Source organism: Vigna radiata, chromosome 4 (genome assembly GCF_000741045.1).
Source record: "Vigna radiata var. radiata cultivar VC1973A chromosome 4, Vradiata_ver6, whole genome shotgun sequence".
Classification (NCBI taxonomy): Eukaryota; Viridiplantae; Streptophyta; class Magnoliopsida; order Fabales; family Fabaceae; genus Vigna; species Vigna radiata.
The window spans coordinates 18,072,454-18,084,203 of record NC_028354.1 but is presented as its reverse complement, the minus strand read 5'-3'; the positions used below and the strand labels follow the sequence as shown (position 1 = coordinate 18,084,203).

Sequence of the window (11,750 nt, the reverse complement as noted above, 5' to 3'; positions counted from 1 at the left end):
ATATGTAAGAAAATGCGACCAGAATAAAAAGAAGAATTGATATGAAGCGAGACTCAGAAATATGAAATTTGATGGAATGTGTGAAAGTGTTTTCTTTATTAATAAAGGACATGGATGTTTGCTACAAAATATCTCCTTTCAGAGGATGTTTGTCTCATCATTAGATCTATCCTTTATTAGTAAAGTTATGTCCGATGCATTTCTTTCAAAGCATGTTATTGAACAAATCAATTGAAACAATCAATTAAATTTTCAACCTCACACCACATTGAGATGGGTACCATTTCTCAAGTTTTAGTGGCGGAGAAATATGGGATGAGAGGATATCTTATCCTCTCATTTTTATTTTTTATTTTGTGTTTATGCAACGAAATCTATAAAAAAAAATTAAAATAGGAAGATTTTTAATTCTTTTATAAAACATATGATTTAATATTAATAAATAGTAAAACATAAAGTGTTCAATTTTTTGTCCTTATTTTTGTTTAATTTATTTAATGTGAGACTTGACTTTTTTTAGTGTTTAACGTGATTTTGTAATTTTTATAATTTTTATTTAATTTGATTTTTTTTTCGACAGTGTCTAAATCATTAACAAAACAATGTCTAAGGGAGCAATCAGAAAAGGAAGTGTTTGTTTTTTGCCTATGTGGTTGGTTCATATTAAGGTTTCAAACTTTCACTTTTCCTTTCTGCTGTACACATTGCACCCATACTAGGTTTTCAAACTTCCACTTTCCCTTTCTTTCCTCTCACCTTTCATATCTCATTTGTCTTTAATTTATGGCTTTTATGTTCACTTTCTTTCTACACTTTGAGTTTGCAGCTCAAATTTAGTAGAATTGCATTTGAGTTATTTTGTTTTGAAAATAAATATAATGAATGTGTGCTCTGTTATTGGTTTTTGGTTGTTTGGACGGAATGTTTGGTTTTATTTTTTATTATGTGGGAAATAAAAGAAAACATGAGAACTACATCTTGATTTATGATTCTATGTTGTTTATGAAGTAACAATTTAGAAATTTACGATTTAAAGATTTATGATTTAGGGATTTACGGTTTAGGAATTTATTTAGGAAAATGCATCTTGATTTCTGAACTGTACATACAGGTGTTTCATAGTGGCGCGTTGTTGGTGCTATATGGTGGAGGTGTGTGGTTGTTAGAGTTTCTGTGTTGGAAGGTTGAAGATTAAAAGCCTGAATGAATTATATAGCTCTTCACGTAAGAGCAATGATGTTTTCAACTTACAGTCTTTGCAAAAGATTCAAATTGGTCAGATTAGGAAATGCCATGGTCGGTCCCTTCACATCAGATTTTTATGAGTGTATAAATATATAGAATAGCACATAAAACTTCATATTGGTTAGAGAACCTGGAAGGGAAAGACAGAAACAAATTTATCTATCGAGAAACAGTCATTCAGAAAGGATATATAACATATATGTAAGTCTTCTAAAACCACAATAGAAGCAATTTTATAAATGGAAGATTATGAGTTAGGATTCACTAAGATGTAAGACCCTATTGGTACACAAGAGCCTCAAACCATTCACTAAGAGTTAGGGTTCAATTCTAACCAAACACTCCTATGTCTTTTTTTATCAGTCTGTTTACATTTTTATATTAATGTTACAAAACATAAACTTCTGTTGACTGTAAACTTAATATGATTGGGTAGTTATTACATGAGTTGTATTTTGTTGCTTGAGTTATAACTATTATCATTTCAATTAGAATGTCTTAAAAGAATAAGCACGCAAAGAAAGACCTAACTGAAAGCTACAATAGTATCTGAACATTAGCTTGGGAGAAAGGTTGCATATATGATTTCACTGAACATATAATAGTGACATGAGCTTTCTGACATATTTGCATATGTATGCTAAGCCATCTCGCAGAGTTCTTATGTAGATGTAGTAATAATAGTTGTTTTTGTGCATGCATTCGTTACAGGGGGTGGAGTTTCAATCATGTAGAAGTAAGAGTCCATACTTTCGATGAAAGGAACAAAATATTACAGGTAGTAAATAATATTAAGACACCACAATTTATTTCCATGCATGCACTTAACATATATTTTTTTTCTGAGGTCATTTTTTATTTAGTACCACAATTCATTTCTTTTTACTTTATTGCTATTCTCATCTTCATCATATTTGATGCAATGCTTGGTATCTATTTGTTGTATTTCTGTATCACCACCTTTTTATTAAAAATTGTATATAAGAAAAATTAAATCATATGAATCCACAGGAACATCATCATTTCAATCAAAAGAAATTTCAAGTTCACATTCATTAATTCTTGCTTTAGAAACTCAACAACATTGTGAATATGTTTGCAATGTAGTTTTGGATGCCTACCCACCTAAAATCTTTGGAATGAACGGTCATTGTCACAATGAATTATCTTCAACTTCTCTTTCTTATTTAAAATTACAATTTCAAATTAATAAATATTTTATCAATATTTACTTATTATTATTAATAATTTGGCTAAAAATTTCTTACTTTTCAAATAATTTTTTTTCATTTCAATTCACATCACAAATCAATAAAATAAAAACAATGATGACACTAATGATTCAAAATTATCATGATCATTTGTCTTCACATTTTAACATTTTTTAACCATATAAATAACTCTTAAATTCGTCTATTTTTTTAATGTATTACTAACTAATTAATATTTTTTTATTGGAAGCATCTAATAAAGGAAACATACAAATGGATGAGGATAACAAAATGAATGTTATTGACAATATGTTTTTAAAATTTTTAGGATTGAACATTGTTTATTACTTGTGTTGAGAAAATTTAAACTGTATTTCTAATGTTTAGAGTTTACTTTACATGATAGTATTTAAATTTGGTTTCAAATTATTTGATTCTGTGGTTTATTATTAAAGCATTGTTTATGATTATACATTAATTTCAGTAATATAAAAAAGAAAAAGTTCAAAGATTTTACTCCTGAAGGTTTTGTAAATCCTTATTTTGTAATCCAAGCAGCTAGGGACGATTTTAGAGAACCTAGTAAGTCCTCACGAATCTGAAAACGCCGGCAAATAATGACGGTTTTTCAAAATCTCCGCAGTTATGTCATTTTTTTTTATAAGAATAGAGAAATTAAGTTCATTTTACTTTATTAATAATATAATTAGTCTTATTTAACTTTTATTTTTTTTAAGGCTACAATAAAAATATCAATATCTACAATAAAAATTATTAAAACAAGATTAAAAAGTAAAATAAGATTTAATAATTTATTGTCTCTAATTTTACTACAACTTGTCAAGGTCTAATTTTTTGAAAAAGTTTTAATGTCCACATTTGGTATAATTTATTTCAATCAAATCCTCTGCCGCCGAAGCGGTTAAATTCTTTTTTTCCTCTCCCTACACAACGCAGCAGATCCTCTCTTACATGAATTTAACCTTGCAAAAGAATTGTAGGCTATTTATAAAAAAAAATTGTTGAAAAGCAAGTAAAAGAAATAGATAAAGTGATAAAAAATTGTTTGTACTTTTTACTTTATTATTTTAAAAGAATTATGTTTATTTAGTGTAAAGACCTGATTATATATATAATTATATTAAAAGAAAATGAGGATAAAAACGAAATTAAGTGAAAAGAGAGGGATTTTTTGGTCAAAAAGGGAAACAGGTTCTTGTGTTGCCGTTGTATTTTCTAAGAAGCAGAACTCATTTTCTTAGAATGTTTATCTCTCTCTAGAAAGCTCTTTCTTATTCTCTCTGTCTTTAGCCTCCACACAAATTGTTCCATTGCATGTTTGATTAGCAGGTGTTCAAGTGACCGCGGCGTCGAGAGTTTCAAAACCATCCGATTGATTTTTCGATTTTCACCGGTAAGTAGTTTTTCACTTTTCTCCGTTGTTTTCGAAACTTAGGGCTAGGGGTTCTACTGATTTTATGTAGTTAGAACCTTCCTCTTTTTGATTTCTGTTATGTTCTAGCTTTAAGAGCTGCACTCTACATCAAATTGGTGGTTGTAGGTCCTATGAACCATTTTCTATACGGAGGTTACTATTAGGGCATATATTGCTAGTTGTATTGTTGCGTGTTTCCAGATAAGAGGAGCTAATTATTTTGTATGAATTTAATTTATAAAAATATATGCATGTTGAATATTGAACTGGTGTGTTCTTGTGAAGTTGTTCTATGATTTTAAATTTTATTGGATGTTATAACTAAGACTGTGAAATTATGCTTAAATAATTTGTGCTTTGGTGTTAAACTGGTACATGTGGAAATTTATGTTTGTAAATGTTTGTGTTGAAATTAATCTGTTTTGGTTGAAATGGATTTGGTTGGAGGGTGTGGAGTAAGGGCTCTATGATAGCATGTATATGGGTATTAAATAGGTGTACAAGTACTTTTAAGGTTGCTGTGAGAGGAAGTGAAATATTAAAATTAGGCATTTCAGATTTAGAGAGCATGAGAGAACATGGTAGATAATTTAAATAAATTAATTGTTAATTGTTGAGAGCCTTTCTTTGTTGGTAGGATAGAGGAACCTTAAAAACCTGAGTTGGCACATCCTTGATCATAAAGCAGCCCTAGCCTGGTCCAGTCAGTTGTGACTAGTCATATGTGCTGGCGTCGAAGGTGAGTTTGTTGCGTTCAAACATTTGGGTCCTCTCCGGTGACCAATTGAGGGAAAGTAAGATCTCTACTATGATGAAAATAAAATAAAACAAGTTTATTGTAGATGCATAAAGATATCATGTGTTAATTCAGTTATAATTTTAGGAAGTTAGTCTTTATGTGTTTGGAATTTAAAATAAGGATCCATATATATATATATATATATATATATATATATATATATATATATATATATATATATATATATATATATATATATATATTAGTTTAATATAATATAAATATATATATATTTACAAGGATATAGTACGTATGGTATATATTATATTAATATAAAATAGATATTTATATATAAAGTAAGGATAGTTGTTTTTTATATTGAAAGGTGAGTGTTAACTAATAATTATGTTACTTGTAGGTATGTATAAATTGATGCATTTTATGAGCTGTTATGAGTTAGTTGGAACTGTTTGGTTCTTGGTATTGATTAACTTAAATTCAATTATGGAGATGTTATTTTTATAACTTGTGATTGGTGAGTAATGTATATATGTTGATTGAGACAAAAAGTATATGATTACAAAGTGATAAAAGTACAGTCCAAGTGGTAAATCAAGTTCCATCTGTGTAGAATCTCTTAGTGAGATTCTTAGTGTTTTAGAATGAAAGTAGGAGCTCAGTCTTGGGGGTCTTACTGACGCTCCAATGGTCTTTCTTCTCACGTAGAGAGGACTGAACCATGTGTTAAAGAGTAGCAGGATGTCTTAGTCTTGGAGGCTTCCATCATGCTCTAGGACGCGGAGCAGACCAACCTCGTGAATTTGGCAGGGCGGTGGAGCCCAGGGCGGGGGAGCCCAAGGCGGTGGAGCCTAAGTATCACAAGCCACCATGGGTGCATGACCCGCCATAGCTCGACTATCATGCTAAAGTCCGGACGAGTCAAGTCTAGTATTTAACATGATAGGATGAATGTTTTATCTTGTTTGCTTTAAATTAATATCTTGTGTGTACATGCTCTTAATTGTATTATTTTTATATAATTAGCTCATCCTTGCAATTGCTTGTGTTTGTGCCATGTTTGCGTTTGTTTCCCTTACGATGATCATCCACTTGGATGGGAGCAGATGACGAGGAGATACTTTGGAAACAGCTCTTGATGGAGAAGGAAATGTTGTTGCCTAGTTCTCTAGGCTTTAATTATCTTATCCTAGGATATTTTGAAGAAACTTTGTCATGTTCTAAGTTTTAAATTCTCTGTATTAGAGGGGAGAAACTCTAGTACTCAAAGTTTCCAAATTTTACTGTTTAAGGATGACTGTAATCCTATTACTCTTAACTGCTTTCTAATATTATTCATGGTGACGCCTTTATTATTATATTATATATCTTTATAATATAATTGGGGTGTCACATTTAGTATACTATTTTAATTTGTTTTAAACTCTTTTTGCTTTTTTTTTAACTTATTGTAAATAATTTTTATTATTAAATTTAACATGTGATTTTTATTTTATTTTGAAGCAAAATGAAAAAATTTTCATATTCAAATTTTAATTTGTTAATCAAATAATTGAAAAAATTAAAATAACATTATTTATCCTTAAATGGAATAAATAAAGTTTTAAGGTAAAAGAAGTGAAGAAACTCAAATTTAGGAAAATAAAAAGTAAAAATGGTGTATCCAAAAATAACATTTTTATCTAAAATAATCAGTTCTTTTGTTTTTTTTTCAGTTACGCATATTATCATTGTTGTATTGTTTTATATTTGATTTAAATAAATTTTATATTGTATAATTTCCTTTTTAAGAAATTAATGATATTTTAAGTATATAATAAATGGAAAGACTTAAATATTAATTTTTTTCTTTTTGTTAAACATGTTTAAATCAATTTTAATATTTATTTTTAATTTAGTTTTAATTTTGGTCAATTTAATATTTTTTATTGCATCATTTAAATAATTTACTGTGAGATATATGTCACGTAGTATTCCGAAATTTTATATTTAAAAAATATTTATGTATTAGTATTTAAGGTTTAGATTTATAAAATATAATTTAAAGTTTAAAATTAAGAATTTAAGATTTAGAATTTACTGAAGTAACATGACATGTAATACATACCGTAGTATAAATATATCATTAGCAATGACATGTAATACAGAATGTTCACTGTTTCTTAAGTATTTAAACTCGAAAAAAAAAAGTAAATTAAAATAAAACTAACGGAAATTAGATGTAAATTAAAAATAAATTAAATTAAAAAATATATGAATGTGGTAGGTCAAAAACGATATATGTATATTCTAGAACTTGAAGAATAACTGACAACTCAAAAGTGTGGATCCAGGATTTACGAAAATTAAAATATTAATATAAATTAGTTTTCCTTGTCTTAAATATGTATATTATCAAAATTCGATTGGAAAATAAGTATATTTTCCTTGTCTTAAATATGAGAATATATTCTTGGTTGACAGGTGTGTAGAGTATTTTAATAAGAAAAGACATACATAAACAATAGCATCTGACAAATAAATAGAGTGGCATAAAGGCCGGGGCGAGAAAAAAAAATTCTATTTCAACTTAAAATAACGTTGTTTATATGTATTTAAGATAAATTATATTAAATATAGACAAAATTGAAACTTTTTTTAAAAGTTAAATCAATTTGACACATTGTAACAAAATTAAAAACAAAAAACCAATTAAACCTAAATTAAAAGATAATTTTCTTACCGAAAATATAATTATTTATATTGAAAATAAATTTAATTATGTTCACGAGTTCAAAAACTTAAAAAATTGAAAACAATATATATATATATATATATATATATATATATAATTTCTTTTATAATTATAGATATAATTATATTAAATTATGTGCTTATTGTTATATTAGTGACGGTGATGAATATCCGAGAAAATAGGAGTTATTATATGAAAAGTCAAATTCACTAGCATGTGATGAGGGTCAGGAAAACGGATTTCAAAGTTAAAAAATATAATTTATTAATGGTTTTTGTTTTGTGTGTTTATTTGTTTAACGACGGCTACAAAACCTTGAAACGGTCTAATCTGACTTCCAATAAAATACTTCATTATTAATTATTTTACTACCCTAAATGGTACGATACACAGATGCAATGTTTTAAATCAGATTCCTAATATGTCGATGAAGTTATAAACATAGAGAGACCAGAAGTTGACCTAAACCGGCTATATTAGCTCATATCTTCTCTAATTTTGTTTGTATTGAGTTTAAAGCACTAAACATTTTACAAGCCTATAATAAATACACATATATAAAATGCTTAATTTCATTTTCACTCAATTCAATATTATTATAAAATAAATAACTTTTACCATAAAATTGTATCAAGTAAAATAAATATACAACATTTTTAAAAGAAATAGATTTTAAGTTTAACTTATTTTATTTAATTCTACAAAATTGGTATGCAAAATGATTTTTTTTATCTATTTATATCTTATAAATCTATCTATCCAATTTTCTCCATAATCTTCTTATAAATTTATAGATAATTTTTTGTGCAATCTCGTTTTTTTTTTCTTGTATATTTTCGGTGTATATTTTTTTTCTTCAATCTAACGATTTTGAACTGTAATATATATATATATATATATATATATATATATATATGAAACCAAGTGGATTTTTATTATTCCGTTTATTTCTCCATCATTGTACATAAAATAATAGTGCTTATTCGATTTGTGTTTTTCATTCTCCATATGTCTATACACAGTGACAGATCTTTATAATTTATTATCGCATGTTTCCTAAGTTTATTGAAATTTTTATTTTGACTAACGTCATTATTGTAAAATGGACAATTAAAAAAGCGAATAAAATATAACATAAGTAAAGTATAAATTCAAGTATACAATAAGTTTTTTAGTAACGAAAAGACATTAATTACTATTTTTTTTTGTTAAAGAGTACTTTTGTTATTTCAAGAGCTATGTAATTGAAAAAGATTGAATTGTCGGCTTTTTAATTAAAGTAATAATATATATATATATATATATATATATATATATATATATATATATATATATATATATATATATATATATCCTTTGATGCTTTTATTATTTTTTTCTTCTATAAATACAAAAAATTATTTTTTATAATTATTTTACTGTCATGTGAAATGAAGGTTAACATGTGTTATTTAACTAATTAATACTCTTTTTAATTATTTTAAAAAAAAAGGGGAAGGAGAGAGTGGCACGTAATACTAGAAAACTAGGGTATATTTTATGGAAAATGATATTTTGACACCAATTTTTTGACATCATTTTGACACTGCACACATGTCAAAATGTGATGGGACGATTTTAAATTAAAAAAAAAACTTTGGTTTTTTTCTTACAAATATGTCCTTGTCTCAGTTTTTTTTAATTTAAAATCGTCCAACCACGTTTAGACACGTATACAATGTCAAAATAGTGTCAAAAATTGATGTCAAAATATCATTTTCCATATTTTATTTCTGAAAATACATAGATATCTTACAATTTAATGAAGGAAAAAGTTAGTTTGAGAAGGCTTAAAAAAACATTCATTTGACCCGATTTATAATAATATAATTATGATTTTAAATTAAAAAATAATATAAATATAATCAAAATATTATTATTATGTCCCAAAAATGTTTTTTTGTCGTTTCCCTGGTGAAAGTATCTATCTATGTCATAATGAAACAAACAACGACTTCTGAAAATAATCAATTCAACTTACCATGTCCGAATACACTAAAGGCGGAAATACAAATTTAGGCTTTTGAATCTTTATAAATAGGGCGAGAAAGTCCGAAACACCACACAAAATACAGATTCACATCAAATTATGGCTTCAAATAATGTCCTAAAGGCGAGTGAGATCTTTGAAGGTCAAGCTCACTTGTACAAACACTTGTATGCCCATACGATAGATTGTATGAGTATTAAATGGATGATTGAGCTTGGCATACCAGACATCATCCACAACCATTGTCAACCCATTTCACTTCCAAAGTTGGTTTCCATTCTACAAATTCCGCCAACTAAAGTTAGAGGAGTGAAGAGTCTCCTACGCTACCTGGCACACAATGGATTCCTTCATATCGTAAGAGTCCATCACAGCACAGAAGAAAGCGAAGCGTTTTCTCTAACACCTGCATCACAGCTTCTTGTCAAAGGCACTGACTTTTGTCTTGCACCAATGGTTGAGTATATAACTAATCCAACTTTATCATATACGTGGTCTCACTTGAAAAAGTGGACTTATGAGGATGATCTTACATTGTTTGATGTCTCCGTTGGATCAAATTTGTGGGACATTCTTAGTAAAAACCCAGCAATGAACGAGTCGTTCAATGAGGCAATGGCTAGTGATTCTCAGATGATGAACCTGGCATTAAGAGGTTGCAAATGGGTGTTCGAAGGAGTGGAGACCATTGTGGATGTCGGAGGTGGAACCGGAAACACAGCCAAGGCTATCTGTCATGCATTTCCTAACGTGAAGTGCACTGTCTTTGATCGTCCACAGGTTGTGGAGAAGTTGTCGGGAACCAAGAATTTGACATATGTTGGCGGTGACATGTTCGAATCTATTCCCAAGGCTGATGCAGTTCTACTCAAGGTAGACTCTCTGAACTAATGTTTCCTAAACTTCTTTCACTACTGCAACTTTTTTTTTTAATAAATTAGAATACAAATTTAATATTCGAATGATTTTATTACAATTCTAGTATTGACATGAGGTATGTTATTAACAAATTTATAATTCTTTGTAGTGGATTTTACATGATTGGAATGACGAGGATTGTAAGAAGATATTAGAAAATTGCAAAGAAGCTATTTCTGGTAAAGGAGAAAGTGGAAAAGTAATTGTGATAGAAAATGTGATAAACGAAGGCCAAGATGAACAGGGACTTACTGGACTAAAGCTCGCCTTGGATGTGAAAATGACAAGTCTTCTTAATGGAAAAGAAAGAAGAGAAGAAGAATGGAAGAAACTGATCGTGGAAGCAGGGTTTCAAAACTACAAAATATCTCCTTTCACAGGATGTTTGTCTCTTATTCAGATCTATCCTTGAATACCAAAGTTATGTCGATGCATTTCTTCAAAGCATATGTTATTGAACAACAAGGTCGCAATGCGTATTTCCCCTTACCTTTGTAAGAAAATGCGACCAGAATAAAAAGAAGAATTGATAAGAAACAAGACTCAGAAATATGAAATTTGATGGAAAGTGTGAAAGTGTTTGGGCTTTATTAATATTGGAATTATTTTATTCTCTATTCATATTTGTGTATTTATGTTCATATATTTTTATACTTATATTCCTTTTTTATATTGCTATGAACAATTATATATATCAATTATACTCTCTCCTTATCATTCAATAAGAAATGCAATATTTCATTCTTTCTTCTTTTGTAACATGGTATCAGAGTCATGATTAAAGCCTATCCTAGCGAGTTCTAAGTGGACATTTCTGTTTCTATTCCACCCATGGTCGGGCTAATATTGGGTCACTCAATTTCTATTATCACGCACGAGATGTCTATACCTCGACGTGAAGGGGGTGTGTTGGAAGTCCCACATCGACTAGAGATAAGGCCAAATTATAATATATAAGTGAGGTGCAAACCTCACCTTACAAGCCAGTTTTGTGGGGTTGAGTTAGGCTAAACTCATTTTCTAATATCAATTGTACTCTCTCCTTATCATTCAATAATTCTTCATTTGGTCATTTTTCTGGCACAGTTTCACTTAGCTCTTAACTAAATCTTTATCTTGTATACTTAACATTTTTGAATTTTCCTGTGAAATACAGGACAAGTCAACCCTGCAGATGATTGGTCAGGCTAAAGAAAGAGATGGCTTGTATGTCATGATAGTTCCTGCACTCACACCCTTTGGTTCACCAGTTGCTTCTACCACTGAGAATTCTATTGCTTGTTCTACAATAAGACAGAACTCTATGGATATTTGGCATTATAGACTAGGACATCCTTCTTTTTCTTATTATACAAAATTATGTAACATGTATTCCACTTTACCAGACACAAAATACACTCATTGTGATGCTTGTCATTATT

General features: G+C 28.6%; 2 protein-coding genes across 2 annotated transcripts in view; both read left to right on the top strand.

Moving 5' to 3' along the window:
- The window catches only part of LOC106758582 (isoflavone 7-O-methyltransferase-like), a 24,456-nt gene that overhangs the window by 6,536 nt on the left and 6,170 nt on the right, over positions 1–11,750 (top strand). The window lies entirely within an intron of this gene.
- LOC111241498 (isoflavone 7-O-methyltransferase-like) lies at positions 9,509–10,827 on the top strand. Its single transcript, XM_022780037.1, has 2 exons — positions 9,509–10,284; positions 10,439–10,827. The coding sequence occupies exons 1-2, from the start codon at positions 9,511–9,513 to the stop codon at positions 10,739–10,741; spliced, it is 1,077 nt and encodes a 358-aa protein (XP_022635758.1). The 5' UTR covers positions 9,509–9,510; the 3' UTR covers positions 10,742–10,827.